General features: G+C 46.0%; 2 protein-coding genes across 6 annotated transcripts; both read left to right on the top strand.

The window, feature by feature from the left end:
• Nucleotides 1-65: 65 nt before the first annotated feature.
• Nucleotides 66-4,762, top strand: lypla2 (lysophospholipase 2). 2 transcript variants are annotated; one of them, XM_077590919.1, is made up of 10 exons: nt 66-182; nt 2,037-2,129; nt 2,202-2,233; nt 3,008-3,073; nt 3,195-3,242; nt 3,301-3,371; nt 3,631-3,704; nt 3,786-3,887; nt 3,958-4,128; nt 4,204-4,762. In XM_077590919.1, the coding sequence occupies exons 2-10, from the start codon at nt 2,052-2,054 to the stop codon at nt 4,252-4,254; spliced, it is 693 nt and encodes a 230-aa protein (XP_077447045.1). In that variant the 5' UTR covers nt 66-182; nt 2,037-2,051; the 3' UTR covers nt 4,255-4,762. The 2 variants fall into 2 exon arrangements, with proteins under 2 accessions (XP_077447045.1, XP_077447046.1); XM_077590920.1 differs by lacking the exon at nt 66-182 and adding an exon at nt 186-308.
• A 986-nt stretch (nt 4,763-5,748) lies between these two features.
• Nucleotides 5,749-26,139, top strand: sfpq (splicing factor proline/glutamine-rich). 4 transcript variants are annotated; one of them, XR_013297722.1, is made up of 13 exons: nt 5,749-6,858; nt 7,513-7,704; nt 7,791-8,092; nt 8,217-8,312; nt 9,243-9,439; nt 9,510-9,594; nt 9,682-9,793; nt 9,871-9,919; nt 10,260-10,366; nt 23,075-23,130; nt 23,215-23,312; nt 24,263-24,514; nt 25,241-26,139. XR_013297722.1 is itself a non-coding variant. In XM_077590083.1 (10 exons), exons 1-10 carry the CDS (start codon nt 5,875-5,877, stop codon nt 13,509-13,511), a joined length of 2,238 nt encoding a protein of 745 aa, XP_077446209.1. In that variant the 5' UTR covers nt 5,749-5,874; the 3' UTR covers nt 13,512-13,914. The 4 variants fall into 4 exon arrangements, 2 of the variants coding, with proteins under 2 accessions (XP_077446209.1, XP_077446208.1); XR_013297721.1 differs by having other exon boundaries at nt 24,251-24,514; XM_077590083.1 differs by lacking the exons at nt 23,075-23,130; nt 23,215-23,312; nt 24,263-24,514; nt 25,241-26,139 and adding an exon at nt 13,398-13,914.
• The last annotated feature ends 9 nt before the right edge of the window (nt 26,140-26,148 follow it).

Below are 26,148 nucleotides of genomic sequence, written 5' to 3'. Positions count from 1 at the left end.
TATTATTAAAAAAGCGAATACTAGGCCGCGAAAACCAAACCGCGATCGAACGGGGTTTCATTACACTTTCATTTTCCGTCGTGGGCGTGTTTTATCAGTGACGTCGACACGCTCCGCCCCTGGCTGGTGTGCAGACGGCAAACGGAAGTTCCGCTTGTTCGTGAACTTGGACAGCAGCATCGGTGAGTGAATGCTACCATTGGGGTCGGCTACTAGCGGGCCGCGGCTTCCAATTCCTCCACCCTTTTCGTAACTAAAATTTCTCAGCTTTAATTCCTTTTCGGAGCCCTTTTGGCCTTCCCTCCGAGGTTCGTCTTTGCCTTCGCGGTGGCAATTTTATGACATTTGAGCTTCTCGCTGTCGCGGCCGGAAACCGACGCAGACGCCGGTAGCAAACAATGATACTTTATATGTTAGCCTATGCTAACATTGAATGTGTGTGTGTCGGGGGCTGGGATTAACCGAGATTTGATCCGTCTCGGGGAGTAGAGGACTAGTCGGACCGAGAGTTTTATTGTACCGTTGAATGCCGTCGCGAGGAAGGGGGGAGGGATGGAGTTTAAGGGAGACAGAAACGAAGAAGACAGACACCATTGTCCTCCTACGGCTCGACAGAGGTTCGCGCTAGCCGCCACCGTTGCCCGTCAGCTTGCTCTTTCCTCCCATTTGTGTCTGAACTAGCCAGCCGCGGGCTGCTTCGTCCGAATGCTGCCTTCTTTTGTAGTTGTGGGTGGGAAAAGATGCGGGTTAGTGTCTGCCGTGGCGTTGCTAGGGTCTCTTGGGGCTCCTAGCAAGAAATCCCCGTCGCTAAAATTTGATTGTCGCCTACACAAATGTACAAGACGGAAGGAAACGACGTCTAAGGCCCTATCAAATCAGAATAAAATTGTCATTTGATAGATTTTTTTCTGTATAAAAAACATTTAATACTGTCAATGAGGTAAAATCAAATGAATTTACGCACTTATATGTTCACTTTTCACAAAATACACGTCAAGTGCAGGTTGCCAGGGTAGAAGAGATGGAACGGAACCCCACGAGGGGGGGTTCGCGACCATGTCCTCGTTTTAAATGGCCAATTCTGTGGAGTAGATTGTGGCGTCCCTCAAGCCCCCCCCCCCCAAGCAACTGCAATTGATTACCAATTGTAATCCAAATTTAAAGTACTTTTTTTTTTATTTTTCTCATTGTTGGTAATAAGGGCATTTCTGCTTTTTAATGGATTATGAAGTGGGATATAAAGTGTTGGTGAAATTGCATGACCGAACACATCCATGTTCATGTTGGTTGAAAACTTCTCTTTTTAAAGGTGCCTACGCGGCGAGTAGCTCGAGATGGGCTGCGCGCTAAAACCGGAAAAGATGTGACCGTGCGCCCATTAGACTTTGTGTGAGAGAGAGTATTGTTCTCGTCTTGCCATCCTACGTTCTTCTGACGAGGCCCCTTTCATTCAAATAGGCGGCGTGCGTCTTCGATGTAATTCAAGTCATTCGCGTGGCACACTCGTGATGGCTTTTAAAAGGGAATCGGGCCCTGGGTTTTTAAAATGCGTGCCATTCTACAGTAAATTTCCCCAGAAAGCGCGATTTTGGATGAGAAAAAAGCCCGTCGGTATGTCACGTGGCGGTTAGGCCGCTGGGACCAGACGCCGTTGGAATGTTAACATTGAAGGTCAAGCATTAGCCGGCGCCAGGTTTACACATTAACCAAAACATACGCCAAATTGGGTCCGCATCATCGCATCGTCATAGGGCATCAAGGAAGGGCTTTTATGACTTCGCTGACTAATCTTAGACCACGTGCCCCGACGCTCTTATTTGTGATGTTTTCCGGCCGATAGGTGCGTAATCTGGCAGAAAGTGGACGTTATAACTAGGCGTTTCCAGGAGAGAGAAAAAGTATGGCAAATTCAACATATACGAGTTCAAATCTTGTTTTATTTATAGACCCGGTGGCCTAGTTGATGTTGCAAATGACCAGCCAGGCGCTGACTTGTTGAAATTCTCATGGTATTTGGCCCTTTCTGGTCTTTCCAGACTCTCTCCCAGTGTATGTGTGGCAACAACATGTCTGTGCCGCTGCTCGCCGAGGCCGTCACGGTGTCCGGGAATGAGAAGGAGACCGCGGCGGTGAGTCATAGGAAACCTCCAAAGATTCACCAAAAGCGGTTGAACGACATTCTCCCTTTGTATTTGTTCCAGGTGATCTTTCTACATGGATTGGGAGACACGGGGTAAGCCAGCCACTCGGTTTAGGCTAAAACTACAGACGCTCCCCTACTTAAGAACGAGTTACGTACCGAGCGATTGTTCGTAAGGTTAATTTTTTCGTAAGTTGCTTCAGTGCTAAATTTTGTATTATAATTTATGTTTAAGGCCTATATAAGTATATTGAAGGTTTATATAAGTAGGTTTAAGGCTTGTATAAGTAACACACAGTATGTACATATACGTAATAAGATAAATAAAATGAAGTTTAACTTACTTTTGGAAGATGTACTCGATGCTTAAGGAGATGATGGAAGAGGAGGAGGAGGAGGAGGAAGAGGAGGATTTTATATCATGAGAGGGTCTTCGTCGTCGCTGGAATAGGTTTCAAAAGTGACTTCCTCCTCCGTAACTTCAAGTTGAGGGTCGAGGAGAAGATGAGGGTTGATGAGTATCTTCCCTGGAGGATTTACTAGAAAGTGGCCCAAAGAAGCCATCTAAAGACCATTGCACAGTTTTCTTCTTTTTTTTCATCATAAATGATGAGGTAGCACTCTATGGCATCATTCAATTGATTTGCAACCTTTGTGCAACGTTCAATATTTGATATGCCATATTGGCAGACATGTTCGTATGTAGCGTTGTTCGCAACTCGAATGTTCGTAAGTAGGGGAGCGCCTGTATATCCCAATTGCCCTGAGTCCTTAGAGTGGACAAAAGTTGGACGAGTTGACCTCCGCTCAACTCTCATCACGGCACAAAAAAAGACCACACCGGTCTAATTGATTTTGTGTTTTCAGGCACGGGTGGGCCGAAACCTTGACAGGGATCCAGTTGCCTCACGTCAAGTTCATCTGCCCCAACGCGTGAGTGCCCTTAGAAGGCTTCACCCTCCCGTCTAAACCCCCCCACTCCCCCTTGTTCCAATTAGTCACTGAAATCCCCACATGTAGTTTTCAGAAAGCTCCCTTTTTTGTCTTGTTACAGGCCGCGGATCCCGGTCACCCTCAACATGAACGTCATAATGCCCGCCTGGTAAGAATTGTGAGGCAAAGGCGGCAACACGAACCACCATTTTGTGTCTTGCGCGCAGGTTCGACCTCATGGGCATCAGCCCGGAAACCCCCGAGGATGAGTCTGGGATCAAAAAGGCGGCTGACAAAAGTAAGTTTTTTTTTCTTTCTTCCGTACGGCGTTCCGGTGCAGCTAAACTAAATAAATAGAGAGATGCATGTCGACTGGTACAGTTTGCCCGTGTTTACATGATAATATTAATAACGCTGTGTTGCAATCACAATATGTATAAAGAATACAGTATAGCTCCCTCAAGTGGTCATGTTGTATATGTGAAAGTAGGAAAACGAAGCCGCATTTTTCTATTTCATTTTTTTGGACACTTGTCCCTCTTTTGTCTTGATTGCAGTCAAGGCCATCATTGAACACGAGGCCAAAAATGGCATCCCTCCCAACCGCATCATGTTGGGCGGCTTCTCTCAGGTGAGAATGTCGAGGTGGCCGTTTCTTTTAGTTAGAAAAACTCCATTTTTGAGCCAAAATGATCTCTTGTTCTCCCGCTAGGGCGGGGCCTTGTCCTTGTACACGGCCTTGACCTGCCAGCACCAGTTGGCCGGCGTGGTAGCCCTCAGCTGCTGGCTGCCGCTTCACAAGAGCTTCCCTTTGGTACGTAGCTTGACATTTTTTGGCCGCGTGAAGCGAAGCGTCACCATCAAATCGAGCGTGTGTCGTGCAGGCGTTCAGCGGCAACAAGAGCCTGCCCATCCTGCAGTGCCACGGCGAGAAGGACGAAATGATCCCCGTGCAGTTCGGCGCCATGACGGCCGAGAAGCTGAAGTACATCGTCAACCCGCAGATGATCAGCTTCAAGACCTACCCGGGGGTCTCTCACTCATCCTGCACTCAGGTAGCAAAGGTCACCCACCACGTAGCGGTCTGGCTAAGACAATGGCCGCCCCACGTATCTTCTCCGTGTCCGCAGGAGATGCTGGCGGTAAAGGAGTTCATCGAGAAGCACTTGCCTCGAATCTGACCTCGTCCGGACCCCTACTGTGACTCCCCCCCTCGTTCCTCGCTCGTGACACTGACCTCTCGACCCCGATTTGTCATTCCCCGAACAGGAAACAGCCATGAGCGCCTCTACTTCTTTCCGACCTTCCGTACGCACGCACGCACGAACGCCAATTGGATAGAAATACGACAAAAACCAAGCCCATCCTCACAATTCGTCGCTTCCGACAGGAGAATGCAAAACATTCCTTTTGATTATGTTGGCCATTTGTATCAACTTCCTGTATCCCGTTTTGATCGTTTTCTCTTTCATATGCCACCAATCGGCAACCTTCTTCCAAATCTTTTTATTTTTTTATATGATTAGGAGTTTTGGTTGGTTTCCCCAAAACAAAATAATACTTGAAATTTAAATTGCTCATGAATTAGATTTCCTTCAAGTTACGGCCTAACTGACTTTTGAACGTTTCATAAAGTTGCAATAGTACACCGGGGGAGGAGGGGCTCTGGTAAAAATATAATTAGTGTAAAAAAATAATTAGTGTAAAAAAAATTTCTCTTCCAAATCAAAAATACCCAGAACATCCAAATACAAGGAAATGTCAGTCTAAGGAGTCAGGTGTGTAAAATACATTTGTCAATTGTTCTGTTTTCTTTTTTCCAGTTTCCATGAATGTTTTTACTCTCCTTTTGTTTTTTGTTTTGTTGGCAATCTTGTTTGGAAACGTAGGAAAGACAACAACCTTGATTGTTTTTGACAAATCAATGAATGTCTCACTTGGGTCACAAAATAACTTAATTTTTGTCCTCTGACTGCTGCCTCACTTGTGTATTTTTTTTTATTCCAACGTGTGGCAGTGTCACACATTCTCGTTTTCTTTCCATGTTATTGTGTAACAAGGTTTTTGTGTGTTTTTGCCACTGTTGTCATCTCATCCTTTGATTGTGTTGTTTATAATGATGGCCATTAAGTAATGTGAGACTGGTGGTCTCTGTTTCCAAGCACCTGTATGCAGAATAAATGACAAAAAAACCTGTGTATTTGTTTATTGGCCCTGTTTTAAGTCGGATCTCGGACTTTAGTGGTTGTATGGACGTATCCCTTTTGAGCAATTTGTTAGCATTCGGTGTAAAACGTTTTGTGACGCACAAACATTGGAATTCAGAAACCAAGTAAGTCGGTATGAACAAAAACGCCATCACAATTTACTTTACGGGACAAGTCTTGTGGCGTAAGCTTTATTTCTCGTTGGAAAACCTTTGTGTTTTTCTAAATACAGTAGTATATATACGTGTGTATACTTGTGTAGTAGTTGTATTCGGTGAACATTCGATCCCGAAACAACGTCACTTTTGTTTCCAACGTCACTTTTGTTTCCACCTACTTTCTCGAATTGACCAATTACGTGCATAGGCCGAACAACCCGTGGTGGGTGAAGAAAATGGACCAATGAATTGACAGAATGGGGGAAGCTGACCAATGAAATGACAAGGCACGGCCTACGTCTCCGAGGAAGAAAGACTGCTTTCAACACAACCGCCGGTCGCCATTTTAACACGTTAAAGTCACAGCAAGTGTAGCGTGTTTGCTCTATAACCTTTTTCCCTAGCAATTTATATACACATTGGATAGTAAGGAACGATGTCTCGATTTTTTAATAACCGTGGGGGCATGGGGATGAATAATTTTCAGCCTCGCCGAGGTGGTGGAGTTGGAGGCCCGATGCGGGGTAGCATAATGGGAAGCCCTAATTTCAGGAACCACCCTTTCCAGAACCAAAACCGCCGGGGAGGAAACAACAACTTCAACCGGGGACAGCAGTCAAGTAACCAGAAGAGCCAAAACAACCAGGCCTTGCCTCTCATCCCACCGCCAAGCCCCGGGCCTGCTCTCACCATGAAAGGCCCAATGGACAAACTGAAGGAGGCGGCGGCGGCCGCGACGACTACGACGACGACGACGACGAAAACCACCACCACCGCCGCCGCCGCCGCCGCGGAGACCAAGAATCAGCCCCAGGTCAAGCAAACACCCGCATCCGCGCAGTCGAACCCGGCCAACAAGACCCCGCAGGTCAAGTCGCCTACTGGAAATTCTAGCGGACCACAGCAGCAACAGAATCAAGCTACGAACCTGACGAGTCCCAAGGTGGCCCCTCAGCCAACCCAGCAGAATCAGAAAGCAAACCAGCAGAGTCAGAAGCCTGGACAACAGCCGAGCCAGCAGAACCAGAAGGGAGGCCAACACCAAAATCAACAGAATCAGGGAGGCGGCAAACAACAGAACCAGAGGCCGGGACAGCAACAGAATCAACAAAACCAGAGGTCGGGGCAACATCAAAATCAGCAGAACCAGAGGGGGGCAGGACAACAACAAAACCAGCAGAACCAGAGGCCGGGACACCAGAACCATAGACCGGGACAGCAGCAGAATCAACAGAATCAGAGGCCGGGCCAGCAGGCAAACCAGAGGCCAGGCATGTTGCAACAAAACCAGAGGATGGGCCCACAACAGAATCAACAGAATCAACAAAATCCAAGGCCAGGTCCGAAGAGTCAGCCTCAGAATAATGTTATTATTAAGCAAGAGACAGCGGGAATGAGCACAGGCGAGAGCCAATCCCAGGTTAGTAGATTTTTTTCTGTGTTTTTATGCACGTTTTTCACTATCCGAAAGACTCGATTTTGACATGAAAGGCTCTTTTTGTACTCGTGACGTGCTCAATTTGCGTCATGAAGCACTCCGACCGGGCGGTGCTACGGACAAGTCATTCCTTAATGCTTTCCTCATTTGTCTCGCGTAGCCGCCCGTCTGGATGTGTCAAATTAAACGTACCCGTGTTCACCGCCATTTTGTGTAAAAACAATTCGCCACAGTTAATAATTCCGTAGTTTTAAAAATAATAATAATTATAACCTCTCTATATTGGTATTTAAGGGTCGACTGCGATGAATAGAGTTGTTAGTTCGCATTCGACCGTCTAAACGAGATAAAAATGGCAACGTAGAGAAAGAACGCCACCATTTACTTATTTGTGCCCCCTCCGTGTCAAATTACATTTCGTAGAAAAATAATAATAATTATATCCTCTCTAAATTGGTATTTAAGGGTCGACGGTGATGAATAGAGTTGAGTTAGTCCGCATTCGACCGTCGAAACGAGATAAATAAAAATGGCAACGTAGAGAAAGAAAGCCACCATTTACTTATTTGTGCCCCCGTGTCAAATTGCATTTCGTAGCTATATGTAAACAGTTTTTGTTTTGTGTGTGTTTGGCAGGAAAATTTCAGGGCAACACTGTCCATGTTACTGAAACCCGGCGAGAAAACATACACGCAAAGATGCCGTCTGTTTATTGGCAACCTCCCAAGTGATATCACGGAGGAAAATTTCAGGAAGATTTTCGCCAAGTACGGAGAACCGAGCGAAGTGTTCATCAACAAAGGGAAAGGCTTTGGTTTCATTCGACTGGTGAGTTTCAATTTAATAATCCCCAAGCAAAGAGAAGGCATTTTAATCTCCACGTTGACACATGCGTCGTCCTAAATTTCATCCAGGAGTCCCGCGCGCTTGCCGAGGTAGCAAAAGCCGAATTGGACGACCTGCCTATGAGGAACAGAAACCTCCGGGTTCGCTTCGCCACGCACTCTGCGGCGCTATCGGTCAAGAACCTTTCGCCTTACGTGTCCAATGAACTGCTGGAAGAGGCCTTCTCCCAGTTCGGCATGGTTGAGAGGGCCGTCGTCATCGTCGACGATCGCGGTCGCTCCACCGGCAAGGGCATCGTGGAGTTCGCTTCCAAGCCCCTGGCCAGGAAGGCACTGGACCGCTGCAACGAGGGCGTCTTTCTGCTCACCACGTAAGTTCTATCCGGAACGAAAGTTTCGCACGCCCGACGAGACGTTCAAATCGCCATTCCCTCCCTTTTTATGTGAGAAGCCCTCGTCTTAGCGACATCGTTCACGCTCGTGTTTTTATTTCAGGTCGCCGAGGCCCGTCATCGTGGAGCCTCTGGAGCAGTGCGACAACGAAGATGGACTTCCCGAGAAACTGGCACAGAAGAACGCCAGATATCAAGCGTGAGTGTGTCTTTGCTCAAATATTTCTCCATCCCGTTCAAGTATTGTGCATCGGATTGGATTGGATAACTTTATTCATCCCGTATTCGGGAAATTTCATTGTGACAGTAGCAAGAAAAGGCATAGTTAGAAGTTAGACAGTACAGTCGCAAAGGCCGCAGAACAACAAAGCAAAAGCACAAAGTACAAAGCAAATCAAAGTCAATGGGATCATTAAGAATCACAAAATCATTAAGATAGAAAAGCAGCAAAAACACAAAACGAGCTACGGATTTCGGTAGCAAAAACGGATAGACTCAAAAAGACGTAAAGTTGGACAAAAACTGGAACCACACACAGGAAGTCTTCCACGTTCCACGAGATGGGGAACTTCTGCAGACTGTGACCGAGGTAGAGAATATGCAGAGTCACTCTTCCAAGCTTATCCACACACTTCCTCAGTAGTCTGGAGCTGAAGAAAGCAGCAGCAGGGCAGAACTCCTCGACTCTGTTGCCGGTAAGCGCCGACGGCTCTTCCATCTTATCCCACGATGGAATGGTTGGTCAGAAGCGTTGCCTCTCCTCCCGGCACTTTTGTCCAGCTCCGAAACTCCGGCGGCCCCGAGGTGTTGCTCCTTCTGCTGCGTATTGTAACAGCTGGTCCCGTGTGTGTGACAGCGTAGGCATGGTTGAATGGTTCCAAAAAAAAAAGTAGCCGAAAGAAGCCAGGCTAACAGAACAAGGAAAGTTGTAAAAACATTAAAGTATAAAGTACAAAGTAAAGTAAAAAGGGATGTATTAAGAAATATTAAAGTGTAATCAGAAAAAAAGATAGAAGGGCTGTAAAACACGAAAAACATAAGAGTGTACAGAGCTATTCCCACTGGCTCCCGCGTGAACGGCGCCATCTTGGATCCCCGGTATTAATTGAACGCCGTCTTGCCACAACAGTGAGCGAGAGGAACCGCCGCGCTTTGCCCGTCCCGGCACCTTTGAGTTCGAGTACTCCAAACGCTGGAAGTCACTCGACGAGATGGAAAAGCAGCAGAGGCAGCAGGTGGAGAAGAACATGCGTGAAGCTCGCGAGAAGCTGGAAAGCGAGATGGAGGACGCTTACCACGAGCACCAGGCCAACATGCTCCGCCAGGGTAAGGCGGCAAAAAGCTCCGGCGAGTCGCTTCCGGGCCGCCGCGTTTCTGAACGCCATCTCTCTCGTAGATCTGATGAGGCGGCAGGAGGAACTTCGCCGCATGGAAGAAATACACAGTCAGGAGATGCAAAAGAGGAAGGAGTTGCAGTTGAGGTACGGGCCGACGTCCGCCCCGCCGGAACGCCGCGCTCTTGCGCCACCCGTGGGACGAGACTCGGAGCGTGCGCTCTTTACGAGCAGACAAGAAGAGGAGCGTCGCAGACGCGAAGAGGAGATGCTCCACAAGAGGGAGATGGAGGAACAAATGCGACGCCAGCGAGAGGAGAGCTACAGGATGGGCAACTACATGGACGTGAGTCGTGAGACGCCTGGCCAACGAGGAACCAAAATGGCATTTTGGATTTATTGTCCATTTTATTTTGCTTTCAGAGGGAGAGAGACATGAGAATTAGTTCCTCTGGTGCCATGGGGATGGGAGGTAGGTTCCATTCCTTTTGCCACCACTCGTTAAATACAAGCAATTAGCCATTTCAGTGTTTTTTTAATTTTTCAAGGGCGCAACCATGAGGACTTGAAACTGTTAGATAAGACATCTGCCTTGAAACTTTTTCAATTCTGTGCAGCTGCAAGCTAACAAAAGACACTATTTTTGCGTCATTTTAAGCTTCATACGGTTAAGCGCCACATAAATGTGCAATTTTCTCAATGTGAAATCCACGAATGGCATCAAAGGATTTTTACAGAACAAAAAACAACAACAACAAATGACAGTGCAGCCAGAGTCTACTTTGTATTTGAGCTGTTATTTTCCATTCCAGATATGTCCTACGGCACCGTGGCCCAAAACTTCGCCATGAGTGGAATGGGATTTGAGGGACAGCAGCAAATGGGAAACTCTCCGGGATCCCAGATGACCAACGACATGGTAACGTATCCCATTTTTGGGCAAGATCCCTTCTCAAAGTCGCGTGTGCTCTGGCGTTTCTCCTCGGGTGGGCCGCCACCTTTTCACTTGTTGATCGGCGCAGGTGCCCATTGTCGCATCAAATTATTATTTTTTGATCTGGCGCCGAATTAAGCCAAGCCAATCCCGTGTGCGGTCTTTTGGTCGCCCGGACGTTTGGTCGCCCGGACGTTTGGTCGCCCGGACGTTTGGTCGCCCGGACGTTTGGTCGCCCGGACGTTTGGTCGCCCGGACGTTTGGTCGCCCGGACGTTTGGTCGCCCGGACGTTTGGTCGCCCGGCCGTTTGGTCGCCTGGACTTTTGGTCGCGGTTTGGTCGCCCAAATGATGAGAGGGAGAGTTTAGAGTCTAAACTCTCCATCTCTCTGTCATCATTTGGGCGACCAAACTGCGACCAAAAGTCCGGGCGACCAAACATCCGGGCGACCAATCGACCGTGTACCAGCCAATCCAATCCCCCCCTGGCTTTTATCCGTGGTTGATGCCGAAAAGGCTAACTGACGGCCTGCACTAAATCCTTCAACCTGCTCCGTCATGTCAAAACACATCTTGTGCTGTGCGTCCCTACTGCAAGCCCTGTCTTTTGTGAGCGGGACAGGCACTTTTTCTTGGAGTCGACCAGTCTTTTGAAATGGTTGTACTGACCGCTCGGTGTCATTGGTCGCCGTTCCAGTAGTCCGAAGCGTAACGAGAAGAAATGCAGTGAAGCTCTTGTGTTTTTTTGTCGTCCTCTCGTGCAACCCACCTCACATACTCTGACACAAGTAGGCATTTCCGCTACCTGTATTTTTTTAATTTTTTTTTTACAAGGCCTTTTTAGTGCAGGCCGACAGCCAAACCACAAAGATGAAGTTTCATCTGATCAATTCCTGGGGCGGGGGACGGCAGGCAGAAAGCTCCAGTGGTTTGATTTGAGCAGAATGTACCGTTGGCCTGACTTTTTCTGGCGTTGATTGCTGGAGAATATCGCTACTTTGCAACTTTAATAAGGAATGTGAAAAATATGCTTACAAAATGTGGTTGTTTTTCAGTACGTGCGACACTCGGGGGGGGGGGGGGGGGGGGGGTTGTGCTATATTTGACGAGTTGTCTTTTTAAGGACCTTACGGTGTCAGGCTTTGTAAAGTTTGACCGTATTGAACACAACTACTGTTTTCTGGATGGCCAAGATAAACTGGCTTGAGAATCACAGTCTAGATACAAAATCGACAATATTAAATGACTATTATTCTTATTTTCTTGTTTTCATACTAGAGCCGCTAATATTTTCCACGTTTTGAACCTTGCGCCCGCTTGCCGTTTGGGATAAATATCCCAGAATGCAACCTACGGCTTATGTACCAACAAAGGTTGCCCTTGTGAAATTTTGGCCGATAGTCCAAGAAATGGGCAAAAAAGCCCGTGTGCATATTTGCACTCGGAGGCATTTGAGTAAGTCGTAGCGGAAAGAAAACTCTAGCCGATACTTGATATTCCTGCTTTTAGATGATTCCAATGAAATCCGGACACGGTGTAAAACAATGGCGTCCGTTCCGTGTATTGCATCTTCTTTCTTTCCTACCTAGTTAGTATATTCAACCGTACTGATTTAATCTATGGCCTCAAACTTGGATTGTTTTTACAAACAATTCATTTTGTATTTGATAACCGCAACGCGCTGCTTCATCAACAGAAATATTCTTAGTGTTGGACTATTTACTCAAACGTAAATTTACCTCAGTTCGTCCTATTGAGGACCTTTCCAATGTGTCTACCATGAGTCAAATGAATCGTTATTACATTTTTTTAATCATTGCTCAACTTTTTCCAACCTTTTTTTGGGATGTGCTTATGGCAGGCAGGCATATCATTGAAACAATGAGATGACATTAACAAAGAATCCGTTTGAACATTCCATCTAGTTTTGTATTGCATTTAATTCAATACCAGTTGAAGATTTTCCAACCATAACGATCACAATGTTTACATTTCTAGTTTGGTATCTCTTGTGGGGAGTGAAATATCGGATGCATTAGCATCCTTTAAGAGGGAACCAGGGCATTTTTTGGCGCTCTAATACTTGTATTTGATGATATCGTAACAATAGGTGCAAGTATGTTTTTGAATTGTAGGACCCTATGAAATCTGATTTCCTTTACGCCCTTATTCTCTTTGACAATTTGTCGCTAAAGTAGTTTGACCAAATTGGCAAGCGTTCATGAAAGACCCTGTAAAGTGAAGCTAAAGTGAAGTTTTCTTTTCAAAATGGCATCACCCACGTCTGAACATCATATTCCTCTGTTGTGTTGCAATCAGACCCGGCCCATTTAGAGTTTTGGCGTCATGGAGATTGGCTCGTCTGCTTCCAACTCTGGTCTTTGAGTCCGCTGTGACACCCGGCGCACGAAAGTGGGCTTCTACTAGTGTGTGTGTGGGGGGGGGGGGGTCTTTCCACCACTTTAGAGCACCTCCTCATGAAAGAAACCCCGTGACTTCACTTTACAGGGACTTTTGGACGATAATTTCACCAGTCGCCACTCGAATTGAGCCGGAGTTTGATGGCCCGCGTCAAAACGCGGGCCGTCAACTTCGACGTTAGCTTTTGAACGTAGCGGTCCCTTATTTTTTCTCCTCTGAAATTGTTCAAATCCCACGGATGGATTTCATGGGGCCCTACTTGCGGCGCAGCCGGTATTGACCACGGGCTCGGCTTGGCGCTGACTAACGAAAGCATTACCCTCTCTTCCTTTTCCGTATGTAACCTGTGGCACCTGTGGACCTTCATATCGCAACGCACGGTTTCTCCGGATGTGTGGCCTGCTGCTTTTTGTTGTCTTAAAACAAACAAACAAAACAAAAAAACCACAAAAAACCACCAAACCCCTGTAAATCGATACCCCCTTGTTATCCGCACACGCGTACATCCAACTCCACTTGGACACGAACTGGCCCCGCCCCTTTTTGAACATCGCCCTGGGCCTTCCTTCCTTCCCGGCTGGCACGCACGAACGCAGCGCAACGAGCGCTACGCACAGAGCGTACCCCGGGGGATGGGGCCCGGTAACGCCTCTTACGGCGGCAGGGCCCGTGAAGATTTTGAGGGTCCTGCTAAGAAAGCTCGTTTCTAAAAAAAAAAATGCTTCTCGCCGAAGTCTTTTTTTTTTTTGTTTTTTTTTTTGTACAAGCTCCCTTTTCCCCTTAAACAGAAAAAAAGACAAAACAATATGGTGACTCAGTTTGTATTTAAGTTCCAAATGTTGCATTTTATCATGACACTTTCTTTTATGGTCAGTCAGTAGACTCGTTTTGTTCAATTTTTTTTCTTAAATTTTGCATTGTCACTAGTAGGGGATAATTAGACTAGACTTCCCCATCAGCTGTTTTTGACCCCTGTATAATTCTCTTCTTTATAATCTAGATGTACTCTTCTGTGATTCGTCGTGAATTGTCTTTTCTTCTTCTCGATTTTCCATGGCTGTGTTTGTGCCATTCACTTCTAGAGCATGTTACAATAAAGACAAAATTGGGTTACATTTGGCCAAACCTAATATTATTCTTGCGTTCAAACACGGACAAAAAAAAATCTAGGGTTGCACAGTGGTTATAGTCCAAATATATGCTAGTATATGGCAGCGATAGGTCATAAAAATCAGGTTGTAGTTGCTTAAAAAATATCTGGGCTGGGTTGACTGCTAAAGCTAACTTTTGTACATCACACTTCTCTAAATGACTTAACGTCCTCCATCCGCAGTAGCAAAAATGCAGTATTCTACCACAAGTAGTTTGGAATTACTCTACACAATGAGTCATTAACGTGGGAAGAGCTAAAGATAACTTCTAAGCTAAAGTCGGATGTCATCAAAGACCCCAAAAAGTGTTCTAGTACAGTGTGGTTTCTTTTGTTAAACTGCGTTAAAACATTTCTATACAAAAGAACAATTCCACATGAATTTGCAAGCGTCACCTGTTGCTCTAAGGAACCATTTTTTTTTAAGTTAAAGTCACTTTTATGTCCTCACATTATTAGTCATAGCTTCACGTTTTGATGGTATGATATTGTTCGTAGAACAAAGTATGTAGTTTTCGGAATGAACAGCAAAAAATAACATTTGGCAGCCATTTTTGAGACCAGCAAGAAGAAATCCTCTGATTTTCTGTTCATTTGGCCAAAGTGTAGCCACCGTAGCCATTGTAGCCGCCTCGGAAAGCCAATGACAATCTTTAAAAAATAGAAATCTCAGCACATGGCAGATTAGGAAATGTGCATCCGTCCTCCTGCAATTTGATCTTGGCACCAAATGCGATGCTTCATCGTCCACTTGCGATCAAATCCAAAATTCATCTAATGGCATCAGATTCCAATCTTGACATGACCCGGTTTCATGCCTGGTCTGGCCTTGTCGGTCCACTTGATGTCAGCCATTGGGGATTCCTTATCTCCTGTTTGGTTGTAAATGACACATTTATTCAGTCCCCATTGGTTCATTCTGTTAAATGGTGGCCACTCAGAATCTTAAAAGACAACTGTATTCTACCGCCCTTCTCGTTCGTCCCTGGCCGGATTTAAGAAGACGAGACATTCTTACGAGGAAGAGCCAGTTGTTGCTGTTTTCTTTGTTACTTAACCCAAAGAGTGCTTGGTTCGTCCTACATTTCTTGTTGCTTCACGTTTCTTGACAACGTATCCGTCCCAGAGGATGTGATATCATTTAAAAGACATGCCATCAGAGTTTCAACCAAGTTACTCTAATCCCAAAAGTCTTTGTTTCAACTTTGCTCGGTGGATAAACGTTCGGTAACAGACATTTTTGGGGGGGTCTGGCTATTGTATACCTTCATAGTTATGTCGCAGTTCACCGTGTTAGACGTATTTTCCCTCTTAACGTGACTTGACACGATCCTCAAACCCAGAAGATGCTGCTAAATCAATTTGAAATGTTAAAGCTTATCCATCAGCGATTCTAAATGACACCGTTGTTACCATCAAATGCTTAAGAGTTGAACCATCTCATAGAAAATGAATGGCGAGTACTTTGGGCTTTCAAAAAAAAAATATAATAATTAACTGGTCATCCTTTTTAGATAAAAATGTATAGGTAAGAAAATCATATTGTCGGACCTCAAATACATTATCTACTCACTAGTACTTGTTCTTAGTACAGCCTTTTGTACTGGACAATGTCTTCCATTTCAAAACCACCAGAAAATGGTCTTGTAAATCTGTCCTATTTGACATCAAGTGAGTATCTGGGACCAGAGTCACTTTTTTTGTTTTTACTTGTATCATAAATGCGATCACTGTCTGAAGAGGAAGCCTGTATCGGATGAGAGTTCTGACTGGCCTACAAGATGGCCGTGGCGCGGCTTGATTAGCTACCCCAGGTCCAACTGACCGAGTGTCTGTTGAGCGGATGGGCGCCGCGCCACGCCATGCAACGTTTCTACGCTCCAGGATTGCTTGTTTGCTTGTAAAAGTGGGTGAAAAGGTAAAAGAGCTTCCCTCGTACGTACTGGTGTCGCCCTCGCGGCTGCCTTTGCTCATCCATCAAGTTTGTTTGGGACATTGACAAACGTGACCTGGCACAGCAAAATCAACCGCAATATTTCCCCCATTATTTCTTTTAAAAATGAGCTTTTCTAATGGCTTGACGCCAGGCTATTGTATTTCTCGCCCGTTGGACAATTGTCAACACAATGTGTCGAACTTGCCGCGCATTTTCAGCGCAATTCCAATTGGAAATGGACCATCTTTCTCAAAAGTCTGGTGTTCGTTCGTCGTAGTCGTGTTTTTGGACAATAATCCCCTGCGTCCAGTCGGAGGCTTGTATCTTCAGATGCTTAAGCTTTTTTGCTACGAGATTTAATTTTCAAGGAAATGACCTTACGCGGTCAACCTTTTAATTTAAAAAAAAATATATATATATATATATTTTTTTTTTTGGGAGGGCCACTGACATACTCGATGCCAGCACGAGCCAACGTAATGTAGGCAGGTTCTTTTACTCCATATATTTAGTCGATCCGTGGTTTAAATCTTACTTTTTGAATGGATAAGGCAGTGCTTCTTAACCTTGTTGGGGCTACTGAACACCACCAGTTTCGAACCCGACCTTAGTGTAAAAAATATATATATATATATATATTTCCAAATCCAAGATCTATAAATTCCTTGCAGCACTGATTGGCCAAGCAATGTCACATGCTCATCTGCTGCCTGTGATGGTCAAGCCGTTATCGCGAATTGACACGATGATTCGATGTGTCTCGCTCCACCGAAGCCCCGAGATCGACTCCCCGAACTCCTAAGATTCGTTGCATCCAACCCAGGTTAAGAACCACTAGGATATGGTGTTTACAGAAGCGTTTCGTGACATTGTAGAACATTATTTAATTTAGCTGGCCCTTGGGGACCCCACTCATTTTGCTATGCCGGGTCACCAGTATGTACGTACGTGACCTACTGTGATTGATTGTCCATTCTCCATATGATAGATTTGCATAACACCTTGTGTTTCATGTTTGGGGGGCATAACCTGTCACCACTTGTTTCCCCTTTATTGAGTGGGCAATCCCTAAAGGTTGTCCCTTTTAGTCACCTCTCATATATATATATATATATTGCATACATGTCCCATTGGAGAGGAACAATTGTAGTGCATCTGTAAACAATATTGTCATCATTTCTACTACTCTTTTAGTCCTAGTTGTTGGATATGATGTAGTATTCTTCTACACTGTTACGTTGATGTGCTCTTTACATTCTTTCTTTAACAGGTTTGACCGACTATAAAGATTTTGGACTGGAGGAAATTGAGGCTGTTTAGCGCTTTAGCAAATGTTTTAAAGCTCAAGCGAGAAGCGATGCTAGATTGTGACATGACAGGCCGCCCCGCATTTGCCTTTGCGTCACTCACGGTAGCGCCCATCCCAAAATTGGTAGGTAACGGTGACTTATTTACATGCATGACAAATCTCTCTAAAGGGTGACTTGTTGATGTCCCCAATGTTTAAATGTCTCACCCTTGACGTGCTCTGGAGACCGAGCCGAATCCCGACGTGCCGCAGAATGTTATTGACTCGTCGATCCTTTGAATAATATCCCGGTGCCGTGTCATCGATCTGCCAAAAATCCCAAATTGCGTCGTCAGTTACCCAAGAATGAAAGTGCGTTGTGGTTTTCACCGTTAACTTTTCGGGCAATTTGGAGATTTTCAGATCTTTGGCAGTTGGCTCGACGCACAACGTTAACTGGTAGCTACAATTTTTAGCCCGTGCAGTCTGAACGCCGCCGCAGTTTACCGATACTGAATCTTTCACCAAGCAAATGGAGGAACTTGTCCAATTTGTTCCAATTTAACTTCTCTAAATTGCAGCAGCGCTCCAATCGTAACATTAATGCTAAAGCGCAATAGATGTGCCAAAGAAAGAGGCATGGACCTCACGTTTCTGTTATTTAACGCAACGTCACTCCATTTTCTAGAGCTTTGAATCTATTTTGTTGAAATAATATCGACGTCCACGTAAGCATTCGGCAAACGAGCCGCTAACAACACCTGATATTTAAGGAAATATCTAGTTTACTTTTTGAAAGTGGCACGAATCCGGCCAGGTATCCATTAAGAAAGTCTGCATTTGGTTTGTTTGGTGTACAATTTGTTTTCTTTAACAGGTTTGTCCATCGTAAAAAGGGAGGAGCTATCCAAAGCAAGATATTCAAAAGTCAACAACAGTCGTTGAAATATTCAGACATAAGTTTAAGATGGTAGTTTTTAGGAGCGGCTTGAAAAAGTTAGGATTGATCTCATTTTCCCAAAAGTTGTTGTGAATGGCTGTTCTTTGGAGGGATGGATTTCTTTGCTAAAGTTGAAAATGACTACTCGTTTACTAAATAGCCCTTCGTTTTAACGGACCTGTAGCCGTCGTACGCCTTTTTAAAAATGCTTTTTCCTTCTTCGGGGAAGCGGAAACTGCGGTCATTTTGTATTTTAAAATTGAAAAGAAAATAGTTTTATGACCGTGAGATAAGTTGCTAGCATTTCTGATGGAAGCCGGCCGAAGATTGGACACATTAAGTCATCTAAACAAACTGATAGGTTTATTATTAGGTATACTTTAATCAAATCAGAGAGACATCATTGACATACTCTAGCTACAAACTTGCAAGGAGAATCCACCCTGACTCGTCCTCGTCCAGAATGATTCTGAAGAAAGGGCATCCTCCTGTCAATTTAGTCGGCGCGTAATCAAAACATTTGAGGTCATCTGATTCAAACAATTGCATAAGCTAACCGAATAACACCATTAAGGTCAAAAAACAACTGCCACAACAATTTCATATCAGGTCGGAAACCAAAAACACCTGCGTAAGAATTTGCACAAGTAAGCAAACAATTACATAGAAGGTAAACAGAGCGACAGTATTTTTTAAACGATATGCGAGTATTTTCGGAAGTTGATTCGATGATCGCCATCTGCCGGAATCCAAGTCAAAGCAATTTAAGAGTCCTTTGCAGATCTTCTTTGCTAACTCGGATCAACAATCCTTGGCCTGGAACGTGGTGTCAATAGTCCTGAAAACAATTAAATGGGAGGTGTCCTCATGTTAAAATATAGCCCAAATTAAAATATAGCTTCATTACCTATTAATGATTAATGAACATATAATAACATCCCAGAATAACCCCAACACAAATGTAAGATAAAAATCACTGGATGAGTTTGCAGCAAGCGAATCCTTTCAACTGCAAAACCGTGGCGTTTTTGTCCTGTCAATTTGCACAATTTTGTAGGCTTGCATTTAAAAAATATATATATCTAATACATTGGACTATTTTTCCCGGGTGGGGTGGGTTACGGTTAGGGTTAGGTTTGCAATACATTTCTAGGTCTTGTCATAAATTGAATTTTTATTCTATCCCCCCCCCCCCCTAATTTAAATGAGTACTTGTCAAACATTTTACCCCCTAAATATCTGTTACAAACGTGCACTTTGTTTTCATGTATGTGTCCGTAACAATTCTATAATAATAATGGAACAAGTTTTCTTTTTTAGTATTTAGAAATCTTAAGATGGCGACTGAGGAAAACAAACGGAGGAACATACTGTCATGAAAATGCCCCTCTCACAATGACATTTTCGAGCTGAAATCAATGAATGAATGAGCAAACTAGCAATCTCTTCATTTTTGACATTTCATTAGTTGTGGATTAATTCCCCCCCCCCGTCCAATTGTGCACAGTTGATGTGTGACAATTTGTATACGTGCACATTGTATATGATTTCAGGTAGCCTTCTGTGACTAAACCCTTTTCCCAAACCATTGTTTTACCGGTCCACCGTAAAAAGAAAGCGTCGTATTTTCTGTCGTATACTTGTGTTATTCAGACCCGTTGTTAGAAATGGGATTGTCGTAAGATCGCTCCCGTAGACCTGAACTTTCCTTATCGTAACACAAATTGCGGCCCACTGTGTGCCAGTGTGTGTGTGTGTGTGTATGTGTCATGTCTTTGGCAAAGCGCAACTGCGTTAGCTGCGAGTCAGCCAGCTTGTCAGAGACGGGTCGGCAAGTCGCACTGCTCCATGAGTCAGTGCACATTAGAACCTGGACTTGTACTTGCACTGCAGCCACAGAGGCAGACAGGTATGCTTGCACGGCGCGCCGCGATAGCAAGGTAAGTGCTCCGTCCCGTCCGGGTTTCCCTTTTCCACCATGCGCTCGTCGTCCCGTAACCCCCCCCTCTCCTCTCCTCTACTCTCCGTCCTCGCTCGCTCGCTCGCTCGGGTGGGCTTCTGGCATCACCCGTCTGACCGAATGGCATCACAGTGCAGATTCTCCATCTTTTTGTGTCCGTGTGAGAGAGTGTGCGCTGGTAGCTTGACGTTACCGAGTATCCTTTGTGCCGCTCTGACGCATACATAGTTTTAAAAAAAAAAGTGGACTGGGCGGCTTCCCGTCCAACATTGGTAGCGCTTTGTGGAGATGGGTCTCTTTCCGCCCAGCAGAACCCGACGGCACGTTGTCGCAATGTCAAAAAAAGCGGGTGGCTCTTGAGCTCGCCATTTGGCCTCTGATTGGACTCCAGCCGGATGTTACCGAATCGAAAAACTGCCACGTTTCTCGCTAAATTTCCCATGGCGTCGTATTTGCCGCGTGCCAGAAATAATGACAAAACTACACTTTGGAATTGGAATGCATGGTGGCGGACTGGACTGCTTGGTGGAAATGTGCAAGTACTTTAGTTTTTTTGTATTTTTTTTTTGGTTTCATGACTACTACCCATACTTGACTCCAAACATAACTTGGGGGGGTCCCGTGCTGGTGCATTATTAATGGGTTGGCCTTGAAAGATATTTGAGATAAAAAGACTTCCCTTCCATATAACATCTGTTTTGCGCTAATGGATTTGTATTTTCTGGTGTTTTAGGAAGGACCGCCACAGGGAATATTTTCATGTTCCCCAAACCACTCTGACTCTTTTGATGTATTGACGATCATAGGTAGACTACTTGGTCGTAAATCACCAATTTCATGACGATACTTAGACGACATTATTTAAAATGACTCCATTTTTGTTACGGCAACCAGGACATTTGATGGTGTTACCGCTAAAGCAGCGGTAGGGAACCTATGGCTCGGGAGCCACATGCAGCTCTTTTGATGGGTGCATCTGGCTCTTTGCTAACCTGTGAGCTAAAATATGGAAATCGCTGTTGACAGAACTGAGATATTACATTTAGAACTGCTTTAATCTTCATTTTTTTTCCTTTAATCTTCGTTTTTTGGGCAGTAGACTCTTCTGGAATGCACCCTCTCATTGATTAGCAACAGCATAAGAATCTTTTAAAAAATATTCCGTTTTTTCCACTTTAAAAGTGGTGAAATTACAAAAAAAAATGGAAAAGGCACTTGTTCACATGTATGTATTTTGACTTTTAAATTCAAAGTATGGCTCACAAGGAATAACATTGGAAAATATGAATTGTTTGTGGCTGTCTTGGTCAAAAAGGTTCCCGACCCCTGCGCTAAAGCAAAATGGTGAATTCTGAAATGATCTTGGCTCAATTGACTCACTGTTAAATGTTTCATTGTGAACAGAAAGCATGGCATTCTGTCGGAAGAATGCCAATACTATAATCCACGTTCTCTATACTTTATGGAATCTTCCAATGGCCTCAACGGAAAAACAAAAATTTCTAGATCACTTTGATACTCCCAAAGCACAACTTTGTACTCGACTTGACACAATTGGCGAATTCCTCAGTTCCTCCGACTGTCTCCAGATGGCACTTAAAGGCACGTATACTGATATTTCTCAACTCATTTCATACGCCAGATCTGTTGTGGGGCGGGCGGATTGTTTGGTTGTTTGGTTTTGGCGTACTTGCTCCTCCTTTGTCACCGTTGCAGTCGGCGTGCTTCCATTTTCAGCATTGTCTTAGCAGCCAGCGGGCCTTTTTGTGGGCGCGGTCCGGGTTCTCTAGAGCTGCCCATCTGCACTGTGATCCATTCCGTTTCCTCGCCCCCTCCCCGGCGGTCCAGACCCGCTTGCGTGATGCCAGAACCACCCTAGGCGGGCGCCAACGTTAGGTACGTGTCAAAAAACCTTGTGTTGCCGTAGCGCAAGCCTGCGACGTATCCGGGTAGCGGGGACTTTTGGGGAATGCCGTGCTCTTTTTCATATCTTTACAGCTTGGACATGTGTACAGAAAGGGGGAGGTGGGGGAAGGTGGTCTTGAAAGTCACAAGTGGGCCATTGTCAGACCATACCTAGAAGCCGCTAGCATACATATTTGCGTATGAGTAGGAGCGACGTGACTTGACTGAAACTCGACCTGACCGACACCACTGGAATTTGATATTTTTGAAAAAGACATTTTCAAGATGGCTAAAATGCTAAAACCATGAAGGCCCATTTGGTGCTTAACACCTCGACCTAACTTGACTTTTTTAGTTTTTTTCCCTCTCCCTCACCGTTATCGCTTTATCGTTTTGGCCATTGCAATGCAGGGTTTTGTGACACGCCCCCCTTTACAATTGGTCATAAAACCTTGAATGCTAGCTGCTGTTTAGCTTCTTTGACTAGCTCATGCAACAAAGTGAGCATTTGGATTGTTAACAAGTTAAAGATTATACCATAAACAGCATTGTTTTGGAACTTTGGACGATGACGACTTGCGACGGACGACTTTAACACACACACACACACACACACAAAACACATGCGCACATATACACGCACACACACACACACACACACAGACACGACCTGTGATGAACAACGGCAATCCAGCCAACACGTCTCCTACGCCCAACAATTCCACACGTCGATCACAACCACCAAAGAACTGGGCGGCAGCATCGAAACTTTTTTCCCATTTTCTGCTTGTTCTTTTGACTGGTGCCAGGCAGGACGAGCGAAAGTTTTAGCTCGGCACGCTCCATTTCGATTTTTCTTGACTTTTCCCACGGGGCTATTTTGCTTGTCTTAATAACTCTTTTACGACCGCGTCCCCGCCGGCGCCGGTTCGGACGCTTGTGTACGATGACCGCGTGGTCGCTCCGAAGACATTAACAATTCTGCCGTAATGCATGTTCACATCACGCAAGCTTTTAGACATTGACGCGTGCCGAAGACGCACTAAATGTCCAATTCCGTGGCAGCCTCTCACCGCGCGCCTCTCTCGTCGCAGGATCGTCGGCCGGTCGATGGAGGGTAGCCGGTCGACCGGCTTCTTCTCCGTGACAGGTGAGTGATCTCATAGGAAGAAGAAATGTGAAGTCCATTGGTGCCAATGACATGTCCTCCTCATTTTTCTCTTCTTATCCACAGAACAGCGGAATATAACACTCTGCGCTCCCTTTCTTAAACGGGACAACGGGACGGAGGAAAAAAGCCCACCGGAAGCCTACGTCGCTCCCTCGAATGACGTACGTATAAAGTGACGCCTTTTCCACCGCCGGGTGCGTGTGCGGTCGATTGGTCGCCGGTCGATTGATTGGTCGCCGGTCGATTGATTGGTCGCCGGTTGATCGATTGGTCGCCGGTCGATCGATTGGTCGCCGGTCTTTCAGTCGCCCTGACCGCGACAACGGGCGACCGAAAGACCGGCGACAAAACAAGGTAAAACAAGACGGTCTACGCATCAATCAAAGCCAACAATGGCCATGAGCAGTTTCACTGAGCCCACGTGTGAGTGTAGAAGAGTTTGTATGTACATGCGCTGTCCCTTTAAGAAGCGACGTCCGTCAGTCAGGGTCTTAACAAGTTCTACAACAAAAAACAATCAAAGTCCAGGAAATTGGGAGCTTTTCTTTAGCCTAATTATTCATAGGGAATTAAGTATGACTAAATAGTATTCGCAGTTTGTATTTAGGGAATTTGAGCAACCATTGAAATGGTGATTATCACTTACATTCCGGGCGACCAAAAGACCGGCGACCAATCGACCGTGTACCGTCCGGGTGAAACTTTGCTCCCTCGCTTTGACGCCGAGCCAAACACCGGGAGGCGCGAAAAAGCTGACCTTGAGTCATTGGATCTGCCGTTAAAACCGAACACCTTGAACTTTTCGCGCGGAGATCTCTTTGACAGAATGAAAGCTAGACCGTAACGAGGCGTCGGCTCATTTGTACCTCAAACTTTTCGTCGCCATATCAACCCATTGGCGATAAATCCGTTTTGGCCGCGAGGACGGACGTAAAACTAGTTTTCCGGAGACGCTCGGCGCCTTGGGAATAGTTCAGAGCGGTGCCGCCGCGTATAAAGTGACCCCGGGGTGGGGGGCGGGGTTAGTCGTAGCGGTGGGCTCCGCCTGACCACCGGGCCTCATCCATCTTTAATAATTCTCGTGAATCATTAATGCCAGCTGCCCGCACAGGTGGAGCACAACACTCCCCCGCGCATTCCTCCCGGGTCGCGTGTCGGACGACGTCCGTCCGCCCAAGCGTTGTCCACCAGCCGCCCACCTTGACCAGGCGCGTCGATGAGCCCCCCGTGCTCGGCGTGGCCATCGGTGGAACCCGGCGCCCGTCCGGAGGATGGCCAGGAACTTCCCGCCCAGGCTCCCCGCCCTCGGGGCGTCCGATGGAACGCCTGGTAGCGGAAGAAGCGTCAACGTATCTCCACTCAGGTAAAAAAAAAAAAAAAAAAAAAAAACACGTCTTCCCTCCATTTTGATGTTTGATATCTCCAAAATGTACTGTACTGAGTCGCCACTGTCGCACGCCAGCGGGCAGGGGTGGGCTAACTATTCCCCAAAGGCCCGCCACGGGTGCAGGTTTTCGTTTCAACCCATACGAGGAAACCTCTCCATCGAATCCATCGGTGGATGGCGCTCAGGCGCTTCTTGTTTTCAGCAGAAACCTCATTGGTTAAAGTGTCTCGCGTTGGATGGGTTGGAACAAAAACGCCGTGGGCCATTTTGGTAAAGGGATACGATCCGCCGCTCTGTCATTTGCGGACGGACGACTCCCGCGGCGCCCCGACTCGTCTTCGCGTGGCGCCGTGCGGACGTGAGGCAAGATGAACCCGTGACTGGAATTACAGCGCAATTGTTTTCAGCCCGTCGGATAGCATCGCACGCACCCTTGGCCATTTGGAGCGACGCCCGATGGGAGATAAACCTTTGGGCCAGAAAGCGATACCCACACTGCGCTTTTCCATTCATGTTTTGACCGCTTGATGCATGTAGCCGTTGAAAATGTGAGCCAAAAGCGAAATCTAGTCCTCGAGCTTACTCGCTCCCAACATAAAGTATAGCACAAATTAATTTATAGCTTCATGACCTATTAAATGCTTAATGAACATATAGTAACTTCCCAGAATAAACCCAACACTTTCATTTGTGTGCACGCAGCCTAAGCGAGCCTTCCCTTCAACACGCAAAGGACGAGCGGCGTCAACTGGAGTCCCGCTGCCGCCTCCGTCCATCCGGTCCACTCGGCGGGCCCCGGCAATCCCCAGCGAGCCCCGGGTCCGACGCCGACCCCCTCGCTTTGGAGCCCGCCGCCCACCTCCGCCGGTCACCGGCCCCGCGGCCCAACTGCAAAGCCCGTCCCGGCAGACCCCGCTCGGCCGCCGTCGGAGAGCCGGGACCCCTCGGGCCCCCGCTCTCGGTTGTCGGCAAACCTTGCGTGCTGAACTGCAACCGGCGTCCCTCCACGGGTCCCTCCCGTCCCTTCACGGGTCCGTCCCGTCCTCGGCTCCACGTTTTCCTGCCGACGGAGGCGGCAGAGGAGGAGGAAACCGACGCCAAGTCCACAAACGACATCGCGATGGACGATCTGGAAGCTAAAATGGCCTCGCTGAGGCAGAGTGACGCCGATGGTGACTGCATTTCTTGAGGGGAAAAATCATCTTTTCTAATATCCTTCAACAAACACTTCTCTTGGCTGACTTTGAAATGTAATGTACATATTTGTCTTTACAGAAATAATCTATGTGATGTATTTGTAAATATTTATCAGAATTAAACAGTCAACTAAATATATTGGGGGATGTGTGAGGATAAGCGAGATAGAAAATGCATGAATGTTGGATTTTTTTGTGGACAAAAACTATTTTTGCCAAGTTTTTAACTGCAATTTTTAAATTGTCCACTAGATTGCTGTATCAAACGGATTTTGTTTTTTCTACTAGGTAAAGACCGAAGAAAACAACTTCGGTGACCTTGGCAACAACATTAAAACTCATAGCCGATATCATTTCCCCCTTTGTATCGCCTTCGTTTAAATAAACATTGTTGATTTAATTGAATGACGTGCA

Source organism: Stigmatopora argus, chromosome 21 (genome assembly GCF_051989625.1).
Source record: "Stigmatopora argus isolate UIUO_Sarg chromosome 21, RoL_Sarg_1.0, whole genome shotgun sequence".
Classification (NCBI taxonomy): Eukaryota; Metazoa; Chordata; class Actinopteri; order Syngnathiformes; family Syngnathidae; genus Stigmatopora; species Stigmatopora argus.
Note: the sequence above shows the minus strand (reverse complement) of the source record. Positions and strands in the feature narration are given on the sequence as shown.

Excerpts from the sequence above, each read along its gene's own strand:
- lypla2 (XM_077590919.1), top strand. The coding sequence starts at position 2,052 with ATGTGTGGCAACAACATGTCTGTGCCGCTGCTCGCCGAGGCCGTCACG. Across the intron at positions 2,130-2,201 it reads ATGAGAAGGAGACCGCGGCG|GTGATCTTTCTACATGGATT; the intron begins GTGAGTCATAGG and ends TATTTGTTCCAG. Across the intron at positions 3,243-3,300 it reads AACGTCATAATGCCCGCCTG|GTTCGACCTCATGGGCATCA; the intron begins GTAAGAATTGTG and ends TCTTGCGCGCAG.
- sfpq (XM_077590082.1), top strand. The coding sequence starts at position 5,875 with ATGTCTCGATTTTTTAATAACCGTGGGGGCATGGGGATGAATAATTTT. Across the intron at positions 8,313-9,242 it reads AAGAACGCCAGATATCAAGC|TGAGCGAGAGGAACCGCCGC; the intron begins GTGAGTGTGTCT and ends TTGCCACAACAG. Across the intron at positions 9,440-9,509 it reads GGCCAACATGCTCCGCCAGG|ATCTGATGAGGCGGCAGGAG; the intron begins GTAAGGCGGCAA and ends TCTCTCTCGTAG.